This window comes from Pleurodeles waltl, chromosome 12 (genome assembly GCF_031143425.1).
Source record: "Pleurodeles waltl isolate 20211129_DDA chromosome 12, aPleWal1.hap1.20221129, whole genome shotgun sequence".
Lineage (NCBI taxonomy): Eukaryota > Metazoa > Chordata > Amphibia > Caudata > Salamandridae > Pleurodeles > Pleurodeles waltl.
Window position 1 is genome coordinate 607,277,810 of NC_090451.1, and position 27,110 is coordinate 607,304,919.

General features: G+C 44.1%; 1 protein-coding gene across 6 annotated transcripts in view; it reads left to right on the forward strand.

The window, feature by feature from the left end:
• LRRC71 (leucine rich repeat containing 71) overlaps positions 1 to 27,110 on the forward strand; it is a 147,870-nt gene that overhangs the window by 71,280 nt on the left and 49,480 nt on the right. For 4 of the 6 annotated variants that reach the window (XM_069217869.1, XM_069217868.1, XM_069217864.1 and 1 more), the window contains exons 9-11: positions 2,335 to 2,418; positions 9,656 to 9,724; positions 25,214 to 25,339. In XM_069217869.1, the coding sequence (XP_069073970.1) occupies positions 2,335 to 2,418; positions 9,656 to 9,724; positions 25,214 to 25,339 (279 nt within the window). The remainder of the gene's footprint in view (positions 1 to 2,334; positions 2,419 to 9,655; positions 9,725 to 25,213; positions 25,340 to 27,110) is intronic. The other 2 variants (XM_069217870.1, XM_069217865.1) reach the window with 1 other exon arrangement.

The window sequence follows — 27,110 nt, forward strand, 5'->3', positions numbered from 1 at the left end:
GGGTGTGGTTTTAAGAGCATTACTTTAAGTAAGGAACAAGAAAGGTGTATTGTTAGTGTTTATCCATGGTGGAAGTGCAATGGATAAACCTTTGCATATTCTAAATGTCTACTGTACTATTCAGTGTAATATTGGAACTTAGTCAACTGTAAAGAGTTTAAGTAAGACTTTTAGAGCTAAGGACTCAGTTTCGTTATTTAATGGTGGTTCCGTTTTTTTAGATAATAGTATAAAGCCCTTAGGCCAATATCCAAAGTCTTGGAAAGGGAGAATTCTGTTCCCTATCCAGAAGAAGTATTCCAGAAGCATCTGATGAAATTTGCAGTTGATGGTTCACTTACTGTTGGGTCAAGGGAGGTGGAACCTGGGTAAATTCTTCTTGTGCACCTCAGAGACTGATTTGATAGGGACTGTAGCCTCCCTCTGGAACAGTCTGGCACCCAGAAGGGTTGCACAAGTCTCCCCCATCCCTTTTTGTTTATGCCTACAGTGATCATAGCATGTCTGCATATTGCCACCTAGATGAATATCCAAGAGTGGAAATCTAGTGACTCTTCCCCTGCATCTAGTGTATAAGAAATTAACTATAATGGTATTCAGGAAGTCTTACAGAGTCTCTTCCTGGATGTTGAGGTTTTTCCCCCTGGAAGTCATAGATTGCTATGTGTGTTTGGGCTTAGCTTTGTTTTTAACAAACAGAAGCCATCTAGTGTAGGGACCGTTTATGCCTTTAGCACAAACTTTATGTTTTTGCTGTAATACGTCTTTTACTGGCATTTGTTTTGTGCCTTACTAGTAGCAGTCTGATTCGATTTCCCCAGCGTAAGCTGAGGGCTGGAAGATAGGATTTTAGTCAACATTTTGTTGATTTTCTCACAAAAGAATGCTATCAGATTGGCACAAAGATGCTGCTTTATATTAGCGACTCTCTTGCTACTTGTAGAGTTGGGGACTTTCACTTTGTTGGTGAAAGATTGGAAGCAGGCCTTTCTTGTTGGTGTCCGACGGGCCAGTTGATATCAATAGGCATGAATCCACCACTCGGTGTGCTTACCATTAAGTTGGCATTTCTACAGTTTATTCTCTGATGTGCCACCTTGGCATTTCAACAAGCAGAGTCTGCAGCAAAACAGTTGTGAACGACCCTTGTTGAAAGGTTTGCAAAGTTTTCTGGGGAATCTTGTTATCACCTGGGTTTGTGCACTTGAAAGGGCCTGATCGGTGGACAATAATGAAACAGCCGCCAAACATTTGTGGCTGTCCCATCCAGCTACTTCTCGCATCCTCACCTCATTTTGACAGAGAGGATGCGGTTGGTACTTTTTTAATTGCACTGTGGCGCTACCTACACAATTCAGACATCTTCATGGCAGAACCAACATAATCAATGATGGCTTTGTGGGTGTGGCATATGTATGGGAAATTATTCACAGTACGTTGTTTATATTGGGCTTGTTTTTCCCCAAACACACACCTCCCTGTTTTTTCGGTTTGTTGTCGGAAATAAATATGTCTAAATGACCTTGTCAGTAGTTTGCTTTAGACATATGCACAGCATTTCTTTTTTGTTTGCAGATTTGCATGTAGGCACCCTTTTACTAAAGCAGTGAGCTTGAAAGTCCCCAATGTCCCAAAACTACAAATCCATCTTGTGCTTCACTCTTCTGGACCACAGAAGACCTTCTTGTATCAATATGCATACACAGAATGGCCTCTTTATTTAAGTATTTGTCTCCTGCTATGAGCGTGAGCCTAATGAATAAGCACATCTAATATCTTGTAGAATTTGTTAGATATCAATCTTTTCCCTTACAGCCAATGTCTTCATCCACGGTGAGAGCTCCATTGAACTCCCAGTTCCCAGTGAGATAACTGTGATAGGGGGAGAGAACATACTTAACCCAACATCCGATATCGTAGATTAGGAATTAGTACAGATAGAACATACTTCCAAATTTCACTCTTGATTCTGAATCCTAGAACTGACATTGTTTTAGGTTTTTATCACCTGCCCCACACAGAAAATGAACCTTTTCAGTGCATTTATACGTGCATTTCTGACCCTAGGTATCCTTGTGTTCGGCTTTTTAATGTTAGAGGCAAGAAATAGAGAACAGATTGAAGCAGTAGTTGCTGAGAAAAGAAGGCTGAGTTTCAAGAACAGTGGCTCCTTTGATTATTGTCTGCTCTGTGCTATTACAATGTCCTTTATATTCCTTCCAGTGGTGTCCTATAACAGGTATATAAGACTATACAAGAAGCATGCAGTTTTCAGCCACAGTTATTCCTTTTCCATTTGCCTTTCATTTTGTCTCTTATTTATTTTTTATTCAGGGTTTACGACGTAACCGCTCTCTGTTGTGGCTTGACCTGTCCCACAATCGGATCAAAGACGAGGGAGCAACAAAGCTTGCAGAGGTCTGTGATAGAAAATGTTTGGTGTATTTAAAACTTTGTTTTTCTCCTAATCACTCTTTTTAGGTCCTCATCTTGGTTTGAAACAATGATGTGTATTCAGTTGTCGCTAGATGAAAATCATCTTATTGGTCTGTTTACTGAGTACTTTATTTTGTTCTCAAGTTTTTCTGTTTGCATAAACCACATGGAAAGTTCTTAGGTAGCAGGTGTTCAAAGGCACCCCGTTCAACAGATTTTTCTATTTTTTTTTTTATTTTTTATTTTTTAGTTTTTACGGATTTTCCCTGTAGATACCCAAAGTGCTGCAATGGATATTAATCAGAAACTAAATTAGCTAATGCTGACCAGTTGTGCAAACTGAGGTCCCCGCTTTGTAGCACAAAATCAAGTTAAGTATTTTACCTTGTCCACCCACAGATTAAGGAGGTTTGTAATAAAGTTGTTCACCCAGAGCATTTGCTGCAGTAGAAGCACAGTGCTGGAGTATGAGTAGCTTTAGACCTAGGGACCAATAATAGGGTAAGGTATTCAAGATTCTTTCTGTTATGCCAGGCGGGACCTAGAGGTTGTTACCCTCAAAGAAAAAGTACTTTTACAAATAACTAACTTTTTTTATAATTGAGAAGAGCTCTCAATATGCAATATTCAGTATAAACAGAATCCATGGTTGCTTTCTATATTATCATGCTAGTATGCTTTGTGAAGTTTGAGGCATGGATCTTTGAAAAATGTGTATAACTGATAGAGACTTCTAGTTGCAGATTCCTTACATTAGAATTTCCTCCATCAGGTGGTGTTGGTCGACTCCACATCTATCGTTAGCGTCATGGTCACCGTGATTACGTCGTGGTCGTCAGTTCTTTCCTTTCTGTGCCAGCCCACACACAGATCCAGAGAGAGCTACCCTTAGTCATTTTTTGACCAACTTCGACCGTTTTGTCGATATTTTTGACTCTTTTGGTGTGTCGGGGATGTCATGGAAGACCAGTTTTAAGCGGTGTGACTCCTGTCACCGAATGATGTCGGTGATGGATACGCAACTCGTGTGCTTGTGGTGACTGGAGCACGACCACAACCCGAAGTCATGCTCCAAGTACAGGGCATGGTGCTCAGGTTATTTGAACAACCTTGTCTTTAGTCCTTTTCTGAATTGCTGGAGCGATGAGGTGGTCCTGAGATGCAAGGGAAGGTTGTTCCAAGCTTTTGCCGCCAGATGAGAGAAAAAGCGTCCTCCACTTTTGGCTCAGCGGATCTGGGGGGCATCTGCGAGGGTGGTGGATTGTAGGTGTCTGGTTGGTTTGTGGAAGGTCATGCACTTGTTGATGTAGGCTGGTCCTATGTTGTGTAGGGCTTTGTATGTGTGAGTCAACATCTTAAACTGGGATCTCTTCTCGATTGGGAGCCAATACAGCTTCTTAAGGTAGGGTGTGATATGGGTCTGTCTGGGGAGGTCAAGGATGAGTAGTGCTGCTGAGTCTTATATTGTTTGTAACCTTTTTAGTACGAGTGTGGTGATTCCTACGTAGTGTGTTCTCGTAGTCCAACCTGCTGTTGACAAGGGCCTGTGTGATGGTCTTTCTGGTGTCATGCATAGGGTGTGGAAGCACACAGATGAGACTGTGTTTACCTGTTGCTTTATAGATAGTTTACTGTCCAGGATGATGGCAAGGTTGAGGGCATGGTCTGTCATGGCTGGGCAGAGTTCCACAGGCTACTATGTGTCATTCCATAGTGAGGTATTGTTCCCAAAGATGAGGCAGTTGTCCTTCATCCAGTCGGCAACGTTCATCACACATCTGTGGAAGTTGGTTCTGGTGGTCGAGGGGCCTTCTGACAGCGAGAGGATGAGCTGGGTGTCATTGGCCTAGGAAATTATGTGGAGTCTGTGTGACCGGATGAAGTCGGCCGGGGGTCATGTAAGTGTTAAAGAGGGTGGGGCTGAGAGATGATCCTTGAGGGACGCCACAGATGGCCATCTTGGGTTCAGAAGTGAACGGTGGGAGACGGATTCTCTGGGTTTATTTGGTTGGATATGAGGTGATTCACTTGAGGGTGTGTCCATGGATTCCGCTGTGGTGGAGTCTGTTTATCAAGATGTGATGGGAGCAGTGTGAAATGCAGCTGATAGGTCCAGGAGGATGGGAGCTAACATACTTCAAGAAATCTACATCTTATCCGCCAGGCATACGATAAATATATTGAAGCAGAAAACACAACCCACTCAGTATTTTCAGTTCTTAAAATACGTATGGCTTCTGCAAAGTGTCTTATGAAAAATAAATGACAAATAGGAATTATCCAGGTCTTCCTCAAGTTCTGATAGTCGAGCAAAAAAACAAACAATGCTGTTCAGACTTAAGGTTTGATTTACATACAGGGCAGTAAAAGTCTTTAAGCAATAGATTTGCAAGTCCTATCCAAGCAGAGATGAAAAATGACAAAAAGCTATTCCCATTTTAGGCACAGTATTGCAGATTTTCACTGGTGATATACCTAATATTAAAGTCATGTTAACATAGAAAACATACCTACAGGAGATAAAATGTTCAGTCTTTTTTAATGCAGCCAATTGAAATCTAATTAGTTATTGCAAATTGAAAACCACCTTAAAATTCCTTATTAAAATCTTTATCAATATCTTTGGTTCCTCGTGCAACCTTGAACTGACAGTCTTTCCTGTCCCCTGCTATCCACCCACATAATCTCCACTGGCTCCTACCTTCTGTCCCTTTTCCATGTCTGCAACTCACCACCTCAACTTGCCTCTCACTTCCTTTGTACCAGACTCTGTGCCTGCTCAGCAGTCCCTCACCTCCACACCACAACTCCTCAGATACTGGTGCAGTGACAGGAAGTGTAAGGTTGCACGGGCCGGTGTACTGATCTAGAACACGTGAGAAAGAGAGAGAGAGTTTGAGGATGGTGCCACACGGGATAGTGCTCCCGCACCGGGGCAGTGCGTAGGAGTATTATGAGTGAGGAAGACTGTACTGCTGCTTCTAATGTTGTACTTGCTGCACATGTCTGGGCCTCTATTTTTTGTGTGGCTTGCTGCAGTTGCTGCTATGGTCCCTGTATCTATGTTTGGAGTTAAGGAAACTTTCAGAGCGGTTGCTGAGCTCTGCCTGCTTTTGGGGGAAGAGAAAATACCACCATCATTGTGCTCTAGCTGATGTTTGGGGTTGGGAAGCTTGCACCATTGATTCACATGCTGTACCTGTGCTATGCCCGTGAGGGGGAGGGTGAACTGATCTGCGGATTAGAGGTGCTTGTTATACCTGATCTGTGAGAGAGGAAGGTCTGCACTGCTGATGCCATGCTGTATCAGTTTTGTAAAGGAAAGGGGAAACTTCCACTGCTTTGGTTGAGCTTCCTTTAGGTACTCTAGCAAAAGCCGCCTACAAGGAGTGCATAAAGGGCCGTCTAGCACCTTAACATATGCTGAGGGCCCAGAAAAAAAATAGTATGACAAGGCCCTGCAACACCACCAGTTAAAAAGGACCTGTCCACCCCACACTCCCCCAAGAGGAAATGGGGTCACCAGGAAAGCGTGTGCCAAAAGGGACAGTAAAGGCATGAACCCCAAGAGCCAATCAGAGGCTGGGGCAACTTTGGAATGGTTCTGTGTGTTCGGCGATGCGGGGGTCAGTGGGGATGTATAGGGCACTGCTCCAAGGGACACTTAATAAACATCCAGCCACCCACACCTAGAGGAGAGACAACGTCACAGTAGGGGTTGAGGAGGCTGCCTGAAAAGATGGTAGGAGAAGGAGCAAGTGACAGGGGAAGTCCATGGAGCTCGGCACTCGCAGCCCAGGTGTTCCGGGTGGCAGGGCACAATTGGACAGACAATGGTATGGAGTTGAGCCTAATAACTGTGGAGAAGTAACCCCCCTCACGGTTAGAGGGCCACCAAACAAAGCAAACTCTGGTTACTTCCCAAGTTGATATGTATGGCTTATCAATGATTGTGTGACAAATGATTTATGACAGGATTTACAATTAACCAGAACTGATTTACGACGGCCCCTGTCGGAATGATTTATGGCACTCAAGTTAAGGGGCAAGTGATAATCATACATGGTAAATAACCTGCGGCCCATAATCCCAACAATACGCATGGCACATGTTTTTATAATGTAAGAAGTATGTTTTTGAAGGGTTTTGGAGTGGGCCAAGTGTGGGAGTTATAAGAGGGACGGAAACCTGCGCTGCTAGTGGCCATGCTGCACGTGCTCTGTGAGGAACGAACATTTACACTGCTGATTGCTGCCATACCTGCTCTGCGATTTAGAGCCGGTTTTATAAGCACTATGTTGGCATTTTAAGATGCCAGATCAGATGTAAAAGGAAAGTATACGAAAGGTTCACCAGACACTTCAGGCTGCTAATACATTATCAGACACATCAGCCGATGGTACTTAGGGGTGTTGCCCACAGTAGGATTCAGAATAGGCAAAATAAGACTCCTTTTCTCCAGACCTCCACTGGGTCAGCTTTGGGAGCCTCCGTCGATATGAAAGATAGCCTTCCATGGGTCCCTCTCCTATTGTACCTGCGGGGGCGACCATGGGCCTCATGAGGGAGTATGAGAGGGAAGCTCGCAGTGAAAATGCACATGTAGAGTTTGTTCTGACAGGAAGTAAGATTGCATGCTGACGCCCATATGGTACCAGCCTTGTTGGAGGAGGGGGGGCTTGTTCACTTCTGCCATGCTGTACCTGTGAGGGAGAGCATCTGCTACTATATATCCATGCTGTAGTGTTCTGTCACAGAGGGAGAAAGAGATTTACTGTACATGCTTTGCTTATGTCATACTTGTTACTGGACCGATTGAAGTCTGGACTGCTAATTGCCCATGCTGTACCTGTCTTTGTTAACGAGTGAAGCTAGCACCCATACTAATACAGTATGCGATTCTAGCCCTACTATCCCGCGTGGGGCACGTGCTTCATCTCTGTTTGAGCAAAAACATCAGTGCTGATGCCAGTGCCTTGTGTAATTTGCGAAGGTGGAAAATTTCCAATGTGGATACCCATGCTGCACCTCTTCTGTGAACGGGAAATCCCATGAAGAGGCCAGTGCTCTACCTCTTTTCCTAGTGAGGAAGCTTGCATCACTGATGCACAAGCTATGCATCAGTGGTGCATAGGGAAGCCTGCACTCCTAATGCTCTTGTGCTACATCACCTGTGAGAGAGGAACACTTATATTGCTGATGCCTCTACTCCACCTGTGTTGTTAGTGAGTAGCATGCACAGATGATTACTTTCATGATCTATATGTTGTGTTAGTGAGGATGGAAGCTTGCACTGCTGATGCACAAGCTATAACTGTTGCAATTAGTGAAACTTGCATTCCAAGGGCCCTATTACATATAGGGAGCGCACTTTCCCTGTTTGCACCAAGGCGGCACCTTCAAACAGGTGTGCTGTGCTCAAACATGTGCCCTGTTATGTTGAATGCACCGCCCTCTGGGCAACCGCAGACTCGCGCTGCTGTGGGCCACGCATTCAAGTGAAATACGGAGCGGCTTTAAAGAGGCCACTTCATGTTTCACTCTGCGGGCGGCAACCCACCTGCACTTTTAAGAAGGCAGAGTGATCCCCCTGCAAGTTGGTGCATTAAGTGACTCCACAGGGTTGCTATCGGGGAGCACACTGACAGTGTGCTACCTTTTTGTGGTGCACTGTTAGTGCGCCTCCCGAGAGCTTCTTTGCCTTTGCAACCGCATCTATAATACTGCCAGGCGGAGAGGCAAAGAGAATCCCTCATTTGCCTGGGTCCACGCCCATATGCAAATTAGGGAACGCTTCTGATGATTGCGCTGGTGCTACATGTGCGCCAGTGCTATCTGTTTTACAGAAGGGGTCACACAAGGGTCTGCGGTCCCTTCTTTCATACCAAAGTACCCTGGGGAAGCGCAAAGCAAGAATAACTTCTCATTGGTGCGGGAGACTTTGTGTAATACGGCCCCTAATGTTCTTGTGCTACATGATCCGTGAGGGAGAGACACATGTATTGCTGAAGCCCCTCTTGTACTTGTGCTAGTGAGTAGCCTGCACAGATGATTTTCATGCACTATTTGTTGTGTTAGTAAAGATGGAAGCATGCACTGGTCATGCGATGATGTTGCTGCTATGTAAGTGACGGAAGCTTGCATGTTCATCCCTGATACTGCATCTTTTCTGTGGAAGAGTAGAGCTTACCTTGCTGATGCCCATTCTGTACCTCTTCAGTGAGGGATAGAAGCTTGCATTGCCCTCTCTGTTGATGTGAGGGGGAATTCTCGATTGTTTGTGCTAATACACTATGGCCCTCATTACGACCTTGGTGGGCGGCTGCCATTTGGAGATCCCCGCTGGGCCGGTGGGCAGAAACTAGCCGGCCCAGCGGCGATCTCGGCTGCAACACAGGTGCCGGCTCCAAATGGAGCCGGCGGTGTTGCGACGGGTGCAGTTGCACCCGTTGCGCTTTTCACTGCCTGCTGTGAAGAGAGTGAAAAGCTGCATGGGGCCCTGTCAGGGGGCCCCTGCACTGCCCAGGAAAAGGCTGGCGGTAGGGGGACTCGTAATCCCCTGGGCAGCACTGCAAGCAGCGCTGCCCTGGCGGATTAAAACTCCCAGGGCCATTGTGGCGGGAAACCACTGCGGTCGTAATGCCATGGGAAGCACCGCCAGCCTGTTGGCAGTGCTTCCTTCAAAACAGCCCTGGCGGTCCTTGACCGCCAGGGTTGTAATGACCCCCTATGTGTACTTTGTATCTGTCTGAAGCTTGATAAAAATAATTTTGCTATTCAAAAGCCAAAGTGGTTGCCTGTACTTACATTTGTTTTATTTATGGGCCCGATTCAGGTCATCAGGGAGCCAGAGGTCAGTCAGGATCAGGGTGGTGGGGTAACTTATGCTTGGATCATGCCCATTCTCATGCCCCTTTCCTCTAAACTTCCTTTCCCACACACCCTTAATGTCATTGAATGGTAATGATTGACATAATTGTCCAATGTCACCAGTGTGATGTTCATCCAAGAGTTACTCACGCCAAAATGTAAGCATACTTAACTTCGGTCTCAGTTTGTGTCCTGATTATCAGGTGAAAGAACTAGGATACCTTCTAAAACCTAATAAAGCAAGAAAGAGAGAACGAGAGAGAGAAATAGAGTTTGAGTGTTGAAATAAATCAATGACTAACAGGTATATGCTATTTCAGATGTAATCTTAAAAACTGTTCTATTTCAGGTTCTAGGTCATTTTTCTCTCACCCACAAAGAAGTCGTGGAGCAGAGACAGCTTTTAATGGCAAAGGAGGTATTTAACATCTTCCTTACTATTGGTATTCAAGAGGTGAACACATAGTGTTTGTGTCATGAGAAGATAAAGTGTGCACTTAACAAAAATGTTAACATTAACCAGCAGCCTGTATGGGAATATTTAGAATTTGGTGTAATGGAGCGGCTGCTATAAAATAGATGATGCACCATTCTACAAAACTTGTGTTCAGTTCCTCCCATTGAAAGTGTGAAAACGACTGTAGGAGCAGCTCCCCTGAAGGCACATAAATTTCTGCCAGGCATGTGGAAAAAGTAAATCTGACAGGCAGTCATCTGCTGTCCTGGCTGGCCGACAGGATACACACCACTCTTGGGCCTATATTTGTTAAAAGTTTGAAAACACTTTAAGAAAATTACCATTTCCAAGCACCTATTTAAAGAATGTTATTCTACATTAGACAGCTTTGGTTCACTGCTCCATGCAGAAATGCCTAGAATTTTTCTCGAACTGTTTCACAAACTGCTATTTTATTTCTTATAAAAGTTTATATATTTGAGTGTTAAAATGTGTTTGTTTCTGAATCACTTCTTTCACTGCAAGCTAAAAGCAACTCTACCACACTGTTTTGTGATAAAACTCCAAATATATCAGTCTGGCACCATCTAATTAAACATATGAACTTGATTTCTATTGTTCCAGGGATAACCTACATAATAAGCACAAAGACAAAGTTGTACATGCATTTCCATGAAATACACCGACGGTGCTGGAAGGAATACTTTCAAATAGTCTAAACCACTGCCAAACGCTCTGTGTAGCACCACAGCCTATCATTTTTTGCTCACTGAACCACTCTAGACAGAGGTCTGCGTTATGCATTGCTATGGCCATAGGTTTGAAGAACTAGAGTTGACATATTAAAAAAATAAACCCTGGTCAGCTGAAGACTTTTTTCACTGTTAATTAAATGCCTGCTGATGACATGTACATGTAACCACCAAATTACATTTGAAACCCATCCTAGTGTTGCTAATGGTCAAAGAGCTGGTATTGTGGAGGTAAATTGCCTCGGAGTACCTCATCACATAGTCCTCAATGCTAGTGTATACTTGGGTCCTCTGGCAAACTGTTTGGGGGGCAGATGTTGAAGGACCTTCTGGATCCTTCCCAAATTGTACTTGTGGCAGGTGGAACAAACACTGCTTGCAAAAACCTCTGTATATCAGCAGAGATCCCCAGCAAGAAAAAAATTTAGGATCATCTTTCTCCCCTCCCATGTTGTACTTTAAAAGATGGCTAGGTACAATTGGTAAAATCCACTCATGAAAGGGTTCTTGGGAATAATAGCTTTACACTCCCTCCTTTTCTTTTGGTAATACTCTGTTGGCTAACTAGTCCTTTATCTTTAAGACCTGACTGGTTTTCGGTTACTTTTGAAAGGTATGGCATGGCAGACATCTTCTGCCAATGTTGGGTCCTCATGTTGTGCCACATGTCACTTTTAGTCAGCCTGCCATATCGCTCCAGTATCTGATGGAGTCTCATTTGTTTGCCCCTATACCCCACTTAGGACAATGCATGTCCTTTCATTTTGGCTTCTTTCCTCTGTTCCAATGTCTTGTGTGTCTGAGCTCATATTCAAGAGTTGTGCATTGGTGTATAAGCCCACCAAGAGCAAAGGACAGGAGCGTCCAGCTGGATAAGTGTGTCTTTTTGAAGACAGGTGTGGATGTAGGAGCTATATATGACATTTTATCAAGGATTTGTGCCATGACTCTCACCTTAATAGGCACTTCCAATCTGGCTGTGTCGAGCTGTGCAGCTGCAGATAAGAATCTCGACTAGTAGGAGTGGGTCCTCCAACTGTATGGTTGATGTACATACCTGCAGCATGCTCTTGTAATGGTTCTGTGTCCTGCCTGGCAGGTACGAGCAATGTATCCACACTTGCCGCACTCACAATATTTTGGTCCCTGCAAAAGCCTCACTGGCAATTTTTCTCCTTGGGACTTTGCATAGATGTTTCTTGATGAAGGTATGGAGGTGGTGCAGGTCCTTTCCAAGAGGTGGGTCGAAAGAATGATACTGGCTGGAATTTATTTTGAAGGCTGTAGTGTGTCCCTTGTGGTTAACCACTGATTACAAATCTGGTGTTTGATGGACCACCCAGACTATTTCTAGGTCAGGGACTCTTGATGGAACAGTTTTAGGTGTATGAGGTATATCGGTATGTATATGGTATTTCTATAGCGCAAACCAAGCCAAAAAGCAGCAGAGCAATGTACAAGGTCAAGAAAAAGAATAAAGTACATTAGTGATAGGAGAGGCACCTCGTTTGTGGGAGGTTAATGCATTGTGATTTAGTGATCTTTAAAAGTGTAACTTCAACACTTCTCTAAATTCCAGCAGCATTGGGGTGATCCTGATGGATACAGGGATGTTGTTCCAGATACTCAGTGGATAGATGTAAAAAGGTATGACAACTTATTTTTTCTTCTTCTTTTTTTTTTTTTTTTTTACACTTTCTAGTCTGGAGTCTGAGGTGCCCCTGTTGTGGGTGTGCCGACAACCAGCCAATATGGCTTTGTAAATGATGTATCTGGTTTTGAAGACAGTGCAGACTGGCAAGGGGAACCAATGGATTTCCAGCAGGAAGGTGGTGGTTTGATCATATTTCTTACTTCCCTGGATAAGACCTGCAGCAGCTTGTAGGATGCCTTTAAGGGATGCTTTGTGGAGTTTGGGAGGTCAAAGACCAGGGTACTTGCACCATCCAGATGCAAGAGTGTGTTAGCTTGAACTGTAGTTCTGGAGTTGCTTTCAGGAAGAAACAGTTTCACTTTGTTTAGAAGAAAGTTCTGGTACCAAGCTGTCTTTGTGTATTTCTGGCTGTGTGTTCACTGAGTGTGAGACTGGTGTCCAAAGTGAATCCCAGTACCTTGGCATGCGCTGGAAGTTGTGGTCCAAAGCTGTCAAGGTTCATGTCATTGATCTAGGTTTCTGCTATTTCTTGTTTGTTGTTCTTGGCAAATAACAGGAGTTCTATATTGGTTTGGTTGAACGTCAGGTAGGTGCTGGACATCCATGTCTAGTTAATATGCAGGAGGTGCTAGAGGCATTGATTATCTGAAACAGAGGAGACTTTCAAGAATAGTTGTGTATCATCAGTAAGCATATTGTATTGTAATTGCATTTATATAGTACTTAGTAAGCATAACAAGGTGTTTGGTGACTCTTGATACTTTTATATGTAAGTAGAACACCAATTGTCTCCAAATAGAAGTTGAAGATGATAGGGGACAACAAGGAACCCAGGTAATAGAGATCTTTTGGCACCAGGAGGTGCCCCTCTGAAAAGTCTGGTGTTGGTTGGAGAGTATGGAGGAGAAATGGAGGACATTGCCAATTAATCCCATTTGAGACTTAATGGTGCGTGTGAGGGTGGGGTGGTTGACTTTGTCCCTTCCTTAAACCTTCCCCACCCCAAAAAATAAACTACCCAGCCCCCCACCCTAAGCCTTAAAAAAATAAAAATCCAACCCCCACCCCAAAAAAATAATAATGAATAACCCACACCCACCCTAAGCCCTAAAATAAATACCCAAACCCCCACCCCGTCATCCCCCCAAAAAATAGCTGAACACCCCCCACCCAACCCACGCCCTTAATCCCCCCCACCCCTAAAAACTACCCACAACCCTGCCCCAGGCCCACTTACCTCAGCGCGTCCTCTCCCAATCTACTCTGCCTTTTTTGTGCCTTACCCACACATATGCATAGTTTGACACAGAAAAAGGCAGTCGTTGTTCTGGCAAACGTGGTTTCGCTTGTGTGGTAAACATCTGCAGTGTTCACAATGCGTCGTTTAGGACGTTTCTAATATGCTGCTTCTCACTGTTGGCTTTCTCCTATCACCTATTTAGGTAATATAACACATGTACTATGTAGTCGAAATGTGGGGGCATTCTTGGACTGCTAGAACAATTATTTACTGTGTACAGTACTGTTTCAAAATGTTGGCTAGATTTACAATTGTTTGTGGTGTGCAAGGTGTGGAACTTCACACTCAAGTTCCGAGAAAAGCCATTGAAAATATGGATGCTAAGGTGACAGAAGAGGACTATCTTATGAATAACTGATATAATGTGACAAAAGGGCAACTCATTTAGGCAGAGGATACACCCAAAGAGTCAATATAAAGTCAACTGAAGTTCCGAGAAAAGCCATTGAAAATATGGATGCTAAGGTGACAGAAGAGGACTATCTTATGAATAACTGATATAATGTGACAAAAGGGCAACTCATTTTAGGCAGAGGATACACCCAAAGAGTCAATATAAAGTCTATGGGAAGACTGTGGGCTGATTCAAGATGTAATCGACAATGTTTCGAGCCAGTGGTTGAAGTGTTCTGAGCCAAAGACGATAATGGCTGAAGGAAGCTGACACCAAGCCTATAGGATATTATAGGTTTTCAGAAAAATGAAAGACCTAGCTTACACTAGGTCCAAAATATCCGACTACCCTATTACTGAACATGCTTTCCTGTTTGGATTGTGAAGATTTACAGCTTGTGTTGAAATACGCAATCTGGTCATATGGCACCAGTTAACATTATTTCTACTGTATTTTCCAACCACATTCCAATTTTAGTATGTCACTGATTCGGTAAAACTACTTCACCATCGAAAAACAGATTTATCATTGCCGTTTGTTCAGTTATTTAAGTAAGTGTCAAAATCCGTTTTACAACCTCAATAATTTGAACAGGCCTTGCAACCTTGTGACAATTTCCATTAACAGTCATTCTTAATTAGGTCATATTGTTGTGTATAATTATTTCATTATTATAGGACGTCGGTCCAGGAAGGGACCCGACTGCACTTATCAGTAAACAGTATCAAAATAAATAATAGTGCTACAGAGAAAATGTTGTACTTTTTTATTTTGTTGTTTTTGTTTTCAAATTGGCTCTTGATTATATTAGAAAACAAATCTGAACGTGTATATGTTTCTTGGCATTTTCTTGGATTTAGCCTCAAGAAGTTAGGGGCCCCTCAGGCCAAGGGGACAGCGCACCAAATAAAACAGTAGAATATAAATTTCCCCTTGGGTAAACTTCATAGCACAACGATTGAATAATCAACACCGTAAACTCAATGTAAACAATCCCCACACACACAATCTTATTGTTCTCTTGTCAAAATCAGTACCACAGGGTTAAAGAGCTATAGAAAGCTTAATTAATTTCACGTCTCATCTACCAGTGGTTCTCACATTTGGTGAAATGCATTACAATGAAGACTTTTTTTATGTAAAACATCACAAACAGTAAACCAATCTCATAAAAAACCACCCCGATTTAGCACAACTTATAACCCCAACATAAAAGGAAAATGTTAAAATCAGAAAGAGGGAGAAAAAAAAATTAAACAGTAGACATGTAACAAGATCCTTTGCCAGCCTACTAAAATCATCAACCAAGAATCCTGATGAAACGGACATTTTCACATCTGTGAACACACAATGTTAAACTGCTCCCTCCTTCTGATTGATTGAATAAGATTGCTTGAGTGTGTGTGGGGGGAATCGTTTAGATTGAGTTTATGGTGTGGATTGTCCAATCGTTGTGCTATAAGATGTAACCAAGGGGAAATTTATATTCTGCTATTTTCATGGATTTATACAAGAGCACCAACACCCAAACCAAAAGGTAGAATGGAATACAGGGATATGCAAGTTATGTCCTTGTGATCAGGCAAGTATGGGTGTGGCTAGTATGTATTGCCTCAAATGTGTTTTAAATATAAGCTAATGCCTTGTTTTAGATAGTAATTCTGATGGAGACCTCTAACCACAGATTCCTCACAGTTTGAATATTCTCCCAGGCATCAGACCAGATCCACGCTGTTAGGTGGTGCCGACAGCTCTGCATCTACATTATAGGCACCACCCACGTGCACTTACATCAGTTCATTTATTTCCATGCCAACAGTAGTGGATTCAGAGCAAGTCATCTCTCTTGAGACCATTCTTTGACTTTTCTGAACTTCTTCAGTGTGCAAGGAACTAAGTCAACTCCAAAAATCTATAGGGTTCAAACCTTGCAGAGAACGTTGCAAACCGATGTCTGTAACTGATACACACATGCTTTACTTGTGGTGCCCGGGGTCTGTCAATGATTCCAAGGCCTCAGCAACTGCACCTTGATGCACCCTCAATGCCATCCAGGACCACGGAGTGCTTCTCTTCATCATGAAACACTGCAAGGCTTCACGTTGTGACTGGTGTAGGGTGACAGCCAAGTTAGGGTCTCGTTCTCGAGGCTGGTCCCGCGACCAATTGTTGGTGCGATCCAAATCCTCTGGTAAGTCCAAGAAAAAATCCAAGAAGCCCAAACAGGACTCAATCACATCCCATTATTCTCAACCTCCTGGGAAGACACAAAGGATACATTGTGCCTCAAGATCTCGAACTAAAAGCTGTCCCACTTCCGAATCAGACCCTTGTTCTGCGGCAACCGGATATTCTGTGGCCATTGGCTACACCTCAGCAGATTGAGTAGTTCTGCAAAGCCATGCTGCAGCTCTTTAGCACTGTAGCGGCTCCCTCCGGCACGACTCTGGGCCCAAAGCAGCCGAGAGTCCTCCCAGCTGGTATCCTGATGGTGATTATCGCTCTGCACAGCTAGGTCCTCTGAGTTTGTTTCAGGATCCGAGCCAACCTAGGTGAAGGGTCCCTCTGCGGCATCAAAACCCACGTCGGAACATGATCCTTCGATGCTGATGCAGGCACCATCGACTCTGGGTAATGACAGCCTAGCCATGGTGCTGTTCGATGCTGAGAAGGTGCTACCTTGACATCAATTGAGGCAGCATGCAGATGCGAATTTGACTGCAAGGCAGCTGTTTAGCCAACCATCAGCCTTTGCGCTCCTGCAGGGCTCATGTCCAACACAAATTGTTTGGTACATGCTTGGGCAATGTTGGCTATGAGGTTGCAGATGAACTTGCCTAACCCTATAAGGCAGACAACTGCTGTGAGGACCTCCAGGACACCAGTGGTCTTGATACCACCCCAGAGACTAGATTGATTTCACCTCCAGGCCTTGCCACGGAAAAAAACGCCTTATTCACCAGGGCAGTTTGAATTGTGGCAGAGGATTAGATTTTTAGCTTTGAACCCAGGAAGTTATAGACATGCTTTTGGGTGCCGGGCACCATTGCTCTGCTCTTGGTGATCAATATTCCTTCACTAAGCACCTTACTCCTGAGAGTCTAGTGGTACAGGCCTCAGCTGCCAAAATCCAACGAAACCTGTTCCCAACTACTCCCCCTGACAGGGAGTCGAAATTAATAGAGAACTTTGGAAAAAGGATATTTTCCTCCACACGCGTTGCTCGTCATTCTATTAACACCAGCTGTATCCTGGGCCACTATTCTCATACTTTACGTGACTCCATCGCCTTCTGCCCTTGGTCCCGGAGGAAGCTTATTCTATCCTTTCACAGGCTTGCAGGACAGTGGTGCTGCAGCCTAATTCACACTCCATTGCTGGCTGGACACTTCCAACTCGGTCAAGAGAGTCATAGGCACCAGTTTGGTTCTTCACAGTCCACTTGATTTTGGGTGACGTTCAGGTGAGTTTGATGCACATGCCATTTGACAGTTCCCGTCTTTTTGAGAATAAAACAGATTCAACCCTGGATTACATTAAAGACAGTAGTGCCACAGCACGATTCCTATGTTTAACTCAGCTGCATCAACTATTTATTCCCAATCGTGGCCATGATAGGAGCTTCCAGTACTACCAACAGCTCCAACCTGTACAGCAATTTCCCCAGACGTTTTGTAGTTGCTGCTGCAGTAGCCACCAAACACATCAACAATGGGAGCAACATGGGGCTCAGCCTTCCACCCCTCCAGCTGCCGCAGCCTCCAAGCATCTTTAGTGCGCCATTGCCCATCACACAGTCACCCTTTTGGATACAGGATCCTGCATTTTTTGACAGGGTGGCAGGCGATAACTTGGGGCAAGCTGGCCCTGCAAATTGTTCAGTGGGGTTACTCTCTCTTATTCATGGAGACACCACTGCATCATCCACCAATCCCATAATGGCTGACGCAGGACCTTCTGTCCCTGTTGCAGCAGGAAGTGCAGGCCCTTTTGGCCAAAGGCACCATAGAGATGGTGCTAACTCCGGAAGTTGGTTGTGGTTGTTTTCGCGCAACTTTCTAGTGCTGAAAATGGATGGAAGCATCTATCCCAGCTTGGCTCTTTGACCTCTTGATGCCTTCCTGTGAAGGAACAAATTCAGGATGCTCATCTTGACCCATATCATGTCTACCCTCAATCCCCGAGACTGGATGATAGTGCTGGACCTGAATGAGACTTATTTCCACATCTCCATCCTGCAGGCGACATGCAGTCCATGATGGAGCAAGAGCATTTTCATTAAACCATGATCCTCTTTGGCCTATCCACTGCCCCTCAGATGGTCACAAAAGTTATGCCAGTGGTTGCAGCACATCTTCTAGCTATCTTCTACGTCCTCTACTGGCTACTGAAAGCAGACTAACTCTAGGCAGTTCTCACAATCCTCCATACTTCAGCAAACCTCTTATTATTGGTATTCACTATCAACATGCCAAACCTGCACCCAATACCTTTACAGATGCTCTCCTTCGTCAGAGTTATTCTAGACATGCTGCAGTTCTGTGCCTATCCCCTGGAGCGGAGAGTCCATGACATTCGGGCTATGATTCAGATGTTTCAGTGTCTTCCTGCGTCTCAGTGAGGATGGCTCTGAGGATGCTGGGACTGATGGCCTCCTGCATCTTGCTAGTCAAGCCCACCAGATGGCATATTCGGGTCCTTCAGTGGGATCAGAAGTTCCAGTAGGCACAGCACTAGGTGAATTTTTCTGATCTGGTCCAGATTTTAGAGGAGACTGCAAAAGAACTGCAGAGGAGGCTGCAGAATTGCAATTTAGCTTGTGGCACACCCTTCTCCATAATACACCAAGAGTTCTAAAATTGTCACCCATGCATCACTTCTGGGTTGGGAGGCAATCTGGGAGAGGTGGATGTCAGAGGTGTCTGTCCTCCGGAAAGGCCTGGCTCCATATCAACCCTCTGAAGCTGAGTGGCATTTGCTTGGTATTTAAAACAAACCTTTCTGACATCCATCAAAATAAAACTAGTGCAGGTGCTCATAGACACCACCAACGCCATGTGGTACTGCAACAAGCATGATGAGGTAGGGTCATGGACCCTGTGCCAGGAGGCTTTGCATCTCTGGACATAGCTAGATTATCAAAAAATCTTGTGGTAAAGCACCCCATACCACGTTTCTTGAACTCCAAAGCAGATGAACTGAGCTGTAAATGCCATGTGCATCTCAAATGGCAACTACATCCGGAGGTGGTGCTGGGTCTTTTCCATAAATAGGGAGAATCCCTAGCTTGATCTCTTTGTCACCACTGAGCACGTGCGATACCAGCTCTTTTGCATGTTGAGTTTTCGAAGGCGTCTCATGCTCTGAGGCGTTTTCCATATAGAGTTGAACTCAGGACTCCTGTATGCTTGCCCACCAATACCTCTCCTGCCCAGAGTTCTGAAAAGGATCAGAACTGGCTGGATCCAAGTCATCCTAGAGGCCCCGTATTGGGCATGGAGGCTTTGGTATCCTGAACTCCTCTGCATGAGCATCTGTCCTCCAATTAGGCTACCCCTTTGGGAGGGCCTCATGTTGCAGCAGCAGAACAGGGTTCTGCATCTGAATTTCCGCAACCTACAACTCCTTGCTTATAAATTGAGTAGCGGCAGCTATTTCATTTTGATGTTCCTCCTCAGGTCTTTGATATAATCTTGGCAGTCAGGCATCTAGCAACTAAATATGTATACATATGCTGTAGCGGTGCCATTGGAATATGTTTTTGTCATGGTGTACTTTAAAACAGAACAACCCACTGCATGCCAAGCTGCCTGAAGTTTTGTTTGTGTTGTCCCTTGACCGGGATGGACTTGCTTTGTGCACTTTTAAAGGGCACATGTCAGCGCAATCGGCCTTTTTACAGGTTATGGATCAGACCTCAGTATTTAAATCGCCGGTTATGATGTGATTTCTTAAGGGGCTACAATACGTTTCACCCCTTCTCCATTTCTTATGCCTCAGTGGGACTTAAGTCTGATTTTCACCTCCTTATGTGGGTGTCCTTTGAGCCATTATACAGTTGTTTTCTTGGGCTCCTTACCCACAAGGCTGTCTTTCTTGTCACTATAACAGCGGGGCTGCCGGTGAGGGAGATACAGGCTCTGTGGGACAACCCGTCCTGCAACACTTTCTACCCAGGCAAGGAGGTTCTGCAGACTCAAGCCTCCTTCCTGCTCTCATTTTTCTGTCAGTCAGGACATTACTTTTCCGGCGTTCTTGGCTCTGCCACTCCCTCAGAGGAGGAGCAGAGATGCCACCAGCTTGATCCAAAAAGGGCAGTCAGCTTGTATATTGATTGTACCAGAGAACACCGAATAAACGATCAGCTGTTTATTAGGTACACTGAAGCAAAGAAGGGAACAGCTGTGGAAAAGAGGACCATCTCTCACTGGCTCATACTCTACATTAAGAACTGCTATGCACTGGCAAAAAATCAGTCCCCTGAGGGCTTGCTGGCTCATTCTACCAGAGTCAAGTCTGCTACCACTGCATTAGCTCCTTAGTACCTATCTGGACATTTGCCAGACCGACACGTTGGCTTTACTCATACGTTCACAAGGCAATATTGTCTATACAGCCAAGTGTGCCGGTAAGGGCACTTTCCCTGCTCGGACCTTCAGGACTTTTTGCTTTTAGCCAGTTTACAGACCCAAGCCAATAAATTGAGCCTATGGGATATATTGGCTAAGCAGATGTCTTTCAGCAATGCTGTACAGCAGGCACAAACGTATTTTTGCAGATACTGTGTAACATGGCCGAAAGCAAAGGTTCAATGATGTGACCATGTCACTTTGTTGGCGCACCCATACTTGATGACATATGCCACTCATGCTTCACCATGCATGCACACACCTACAAAATTATGGGGCTGTCATTTTTCTTTATTTATTGATCCAAGGTGAACTCCATACATAAAAAAAATATGAAAGTGATGTAGCACATAAAAAATTAAGGCAGGGTGCCTAGACCTCAAACAAAAAAAAGAAATATTAAGGAAGGGACCATGGTTGGGGGCAACAAAGGGGTTGTGAAGCGGAAAGGATGGATGAAGAATAAAACAAAAACAATGCTGCGCTGTAGGAAGAAGGGAAAAGCAGCAGAGGGGTGGGAGATCAACAGCGAGGGCTGCAGGAGAAGTTCATACTGGAGAGAGTATCACGGGCAGTGGAGAATCACACAAGTGAGAGAGCAACATGGGGAGTAAGTGGTCAGGAGAGGCACAAGAGAAAGGGAGAGAGCAATGTAGGGGAGCGGGAGAGGCACACAGGAAGAGCAATGAAAAACATTCCTTCTCATTGATGCTTAACGAAAAGAAAATATTAGTTCACTAAAACTGGGCAGTGTAAGGATACAAGTCAGACGGTCATAGGATTGTAAAGAGGCTATGATCCAGGGGCGTGACAAACACAAGTAGAGGAAAGCAAACTATCAAATACAATGCAAAAAAGCAAGCGAATAGGAGACGGAAATCAGTAGGGATGCTATCTTTTCAGGGTGTTCTACCTCTTAGCATTCCATCCAGAGGCTCTTTTAGCTCTGGGGTGAAAGTGGCAACTCAGATTGGCCCACCGTTCAGACGTCAGCCGTAGAAGATCCACCTCACTCAAAATAATCTTGTATCTCTGTGTTTTGTATGTTAAAAGGTTGGGCATGACCCCTCTCAATGTCGTCCCTACACATGGCAATTATTTGGGCTTTAGTTAGTTTATCCTGCCCACACTCCATTCGTAAACTCGGTATGAGTATGTATGAGACCATTCAAATCTCAGCAATCAGGCCAACAACCAGCCAGATTTGTACCATCCCTAAAAAGCCTTGGTCCAGCTGAGCCCAAGTATCCTCGATCTAGTGTTTCGTTTCTAGTAGTTGGTGGGATTCAACAGAATCTGCAACTACTTTCTTCTCTAAATCTGCCAGCGCTGGCTCAGTATCAAGGAGTGAGCATTCCAACTGCCTCCATATCCTAGCAATTTGAATGATGCACTCCCCCTAATGCCCAACTATTTGTTGATTCATAATTGCTCTGCAAAAAACACTTACTTTAATCGCTTATGTGTGATATAAAAGCTTGGTCAGTCAATACTTCAGTACTAAGTTCGAGTGGTATTGTAGGCCTGGCATGTATGTGTGTCAGCGTACTTGCCAATGGAGAGTGATCAGAGAGAAATATATTTAAGTAAGTGGAGTTTCCAAAAATCTTAATGTCTTCTCTACTTTCCAAAACATAGGCGGTCATTCTGACTGCCGCCCGCCATGCGGTCACCGCCATTTGGCGCACCGCGGTCAAAAGACCGCAGAAGCCATTCTGGCTTTCCCGCTGGGCCGGCGGGCGCCCGCCAAAGGAGCACCCGCCGGCCCAGCGGGAAAGGCCCTGCAACACAGAGGCCGGCTCCGAATGGAGCCGGCGATGTTGCAGGGGTGCGACGGGTGCAGTTGCACCAGTCGCGATTTTCACTGTCTGCTATGCAGACAGTGAAAATCATGCTGGGGCCCTGTTAGGGGGCCCCACGACACCCGTTCCCGCCATCCTGTTCCTGGCGGTCAAAACCGCCAGAAACAGGCTGGCGGGAAGGGGGTCGGAATCCCCATGGCATCGCTGCTTGCAGCGTGGCCATGGAGGTTCAGCCCAGCCAGGGGTATTCCGGCGGGAAACCGCCGGATCCCCTTTTCTGACCGCGGCTTTACCGCCGCGGTCAGAATGGGCAATGAAGCACCGCCAGCCTGTTGGCGGTGCTTCCGTTGCCCGCGGCCCTGGCGGTTTAGGACCGCCAGGGTCAGAATGAGGGCCATAGTCTATTCTATTGTGGGGATTACGAGCATGGGAATAGAAGGAATTAACTTCATCCGTTGGGTGGTGATACCTCCACACATTTATTAAGTCAGACTCTGTCATTATGTTCACTAGACCTGTCTGCATGCCAGGTTTCACACCAGTCGTAGGGGGAGAGGATTTATCAGTGTCAATTCGAAACACATTTGTTGTTTCCTGTCCATATTAACCTTGTGCCAAAGAAAGGGGATGCTGCCCACATTACGGACTCAAGGCATGCCTTGTCTTCAATATTTGGGGCATACTTGTTTATCAGACAGGTTTCACTTCCATCCAGGACACCAAATACATAAAAATAACTGCCCTGTGGGTCTCCTAGTACTCCTTGCAACATGAAGGAATAGCTGCAGCAACCCACTTCAGTACCCCTCTGGAGTAATTTGAATAATTAGTAGCAAACACATGCCCTCTCCATTTGTTTCCGCAATTTATTCACTTCAGCACTGGGAAAATGTGTCTTGAAGCATAGATGTTTGAAGCTTGTGAAGACTAAAGTAAGAGTACGGTCTATCTTTTAGGGAACCAAATTAAGGCCTGCTTCACCATCCTAGCATTGGTCTTGCATGAGTGCCTTAGTTCAGAAGGCTAGTAGGGCACCAAGCTGCAATCAGGTTGCATAAACATTTCCTTAACCATACGTATGTGACCAGGCAATGCTTTTTCATGACCGCTCATAAGTGTGTCCAGTCAAATAGTCTGATGTGACCAGACAATGGTTTTTCATGACAGCTCATTGGTGTGTCCAATCAACCGAACAACATAAAACCCTCTTCAACCCAAACCCACCAAAAGGACTAACACAAAACTACACAAAGTTGGACCCACCCAAATGTGCAACTCCCCCCACATTTGGTGGGACAAGAAGAATAGAGGTATACTTCTTCCTCCTGTCCACTTAAACAACTAGCGTAAAGCTCTTTAGATAAAAGAGCTGCATAAATAACAGATTATTATTCGAATCACTGACAGAATATCAGAAATAAAAATATTGTGTAGACAGAATATCATACCAAAAATATCGAGGACCAAAATATTGAGAAGGTAAGTGCAAATATGTAACTGTAGATGTACTATTCTTCACTCCATGTTAACCTACCTGGAAGATATATATATATATATATATATATATATATATATATATGGTCAAGGTACATATATGTGAAGTTATGTACAGTACAAGTTTGCTTATACATAGAAACTTACCATAAAAATATTTTTGTCGTCGGTATTCTTGACCCAATATTTTGTCTCACAATATTTTTGTGTCCAAAATTCTGTCTAAACACCTAGTCAGTCATGACGTTCTGAATGAAAAAGCTGCTATCTCCAAAGGAACAAGGTAGTTCCTTGCCAAGAATCGATGGTCAAGTTTAATTACAGCCTCCTGAAAATCTAATGATTCCGTGATGGACTCAGAAGCTGTGAAGAGACAACACTTGTGTGAGCATTGATATCGATTCACTTTGCTGTTTAGTCAGATACGTTTACATTTCTGGAAGACAAATAAAAAAAATCACTATGAATGAGCTTTGTGTGGGGATTTCCTCTCAAGACAACTGCATACTGGAGTTATAACAACAAATGGACATTAGCTATGAGAAATCAGCTCTCAAAGAGTAGACCATATGGAAATGATCTGATTTGAAGTTTTTTCACCTCAAAATGGCATACATTTCAGTATTTTGGAGCATTAAAAAATTGCAGAACTGTGCCTGGGAATCTTACTAGGCAAGTATACTCCAGTCTTCCCTGTACCTACTTTGGCAAATTTTTTGCAGTACTTACAATCCACAAAATTAATCAGTATTTCCATTTTTTTCTTTTCAATTCTTCCCACTGAAAATCTTTTTTTCCATGTGGGAATTCACAATGCTCCAGCTGACTTGGTGGCAGCGCTTTCCTCAGCCAGCCACTGTGTCAATGCGCTGGGTCTGTACATTTATTTTTTTTCTTTTGAAGAAAGAACTCACCAAAGCTAGAAGTTGCATTTGAACCTTAAAGAAGGAGGATGCCTTGAAGCATAGGGAGTTACATTCCTGAACATGATGTTCATTGAGTATTTTTCCTGCATGGGTCGACGTGCTTTACATTATGGACCCTGGGAGGAAAAGTCTTTATTAGAAAACCTGTCTTACTAAAACTGTGCCTGCAGACCTTCTGACCTGGCAGTCCTGTGGCAGACGGCCTTCTGGGCCATGAGATTCCTACTTGGGTGACAGCCATAAAACTAGTACTTCCCTCCTCTAAATGAGGAAGGAGAACTGTATATTTGGCAGGGTGGAAACCCCAGCGATTTATAGCTGAGACATGCTCTGCTCTGCCAACCCCTAAAGGTAACCCAAGGTGTTGGGCCCTTTATCATTTAATGTACTTTGCAGTGTTGTCAAATGAAGGTAGAGTGTTTATAGGCGAGAGCAATTTGCATTCAAGTGCAGTGTAACGTGACCACCAATTGATGATGATTTTTTCATGTTGACTCAGCAGGTATCAACAAAAACATTTGATACGAAAACAGATCGACCTCAAAGCCACCAAAGCAGCACTGGGGTGGAAAAAGGATCGCAGCTGCTAAAACAAGGCAGGAGTGCCAGCAATAAGAAATACAAGGTAACTATTTTTGCAGCATTAACATTGCCAACAGCAACTATGTACAAAATAAACTATAGCGGTAGATAGTAGAGTGAGGTACATTGGTTAACACTGAAACAAGGTGGTCATTTATGAGGAGGTGGATAATTATGGTTGTTGTGAGAATGTAGTTGGCCACAACGGAGGTTGCCCCCATGTTAAGTTAACCCACTACGAATGCACTTCAGCTGTGTGCAGCGGGGATTGATTACAGGGCGCGGCTGAGGACCTTGCTCTGTGCAAGGCCACAGTATAGACATAACTCACTGCCTTGGGCTTCAGCTGTACACAGTGGTGGTTGAGTGCAGGACCTGGTGTCAGGATAAGATACATCAGATGCTTCACTGCAGGGTTATGGTGTGGAGTAATTAATTACATCCACCTCAGAACTGGCATACTGGTGTTTGAGGTATCAACAGCTGTTATAGCAGCCATTGCTGTACAATGATCAGCATATTCAAAGCACTATACTAATTATCACTGTAAGCACTGTATGCTGCTGTACTGTTTTTGCATGCATTATCCCATGCAGGAAAATTATTGTTAATGTCTGCTTAGACTTTTCATAAGGTAATCCCCTTAATGTGATAGAATCAAGGTAAGTAATGCTCTCAGGCAGTCTTTTGTGTCTTTAGTCTAAGACTGCCTTGGTCATGTCTAATATCTTTTGCTTCATGGTGGATTGGTTGCAGTGCCATATTGTCTGGTGATAACTGTGCTAGGCTATTAGCCACACCAGTTATAAGTGGTCCTTTCATATATTGTCTTGCTGTTTTAGCCTATCCAAAGGGATAATGGAACCAAGCTGCAGATCTAGGAGATGTCCTGCAGGTTCACCTGTTGTGAGGTCTCATCCTAAGACTTATACAACCAAGGAAGTCAGAGGCTTTACTCATTTAACTATTGTTCCTGCCAGTTATGACTGCTTTTCCCATGAGAGTTCTCAAAATTGCCCATTGGATATTTTGTGTTGACCCAGTAACAGCACCAAGACTTCTTCAGTCTGCAGATCCCATCTGCTTCCATCATCCGAAAGGGTCAGGGTGGGACATTGAAGAGTCAGCTTGGAGGCCTTGATCCTCATGACCATGAGGATGGCTTTTGGCAAGGGGATTGACCACAGGCAGAAAAAGGTGGAATTGGCAAAACATGGACATTAAAAAGAGCAACCAGAGTCAGACAAGGTAAGTAAAGGTCCACTAGAACCATCAATTAGAACCTGTGTTGAAGAGTACATAAACTCGATACATTTAGTTCTCCTTTAGCATTGTGTCGATACTGCTGCACCAGCGTACGCTCTAGGGCAAATAAATCTATTATCTGTGCCTGAGGAGGAAGACCAAATGTATACAGTTCCAATTTATGAATCGTATAATTAAGAACAGGAAATTAAAATATTTTTACGTTTTTTAGGCGCCTCTTCTTCAAGCAGAATTTTGGGATAAAGTCTGAGATGAGTATGAGGAAATGGTACTTTGGAAGATTATGCAGCTTCTAAAGATATATATATTTAACTGCTGTCTGAAGTTTCTCTCTTATAAACTTAGAATATCAGAGGACTTTGGTTTGTCCATCCAGCCTCAAAAATATATTTATTTGTTTGGGATACAGAATCTGAAAAACAGCCACATATGGAAAAAGGTACAGATATTGTTTAAGGATGCTACATTGATACCATTAGTAGACAGCAAAAAAATGTAAGTTGTCTGCTGGTGCTTCTCTCTTTCTTAAATGTGTACCAAGGTCATTA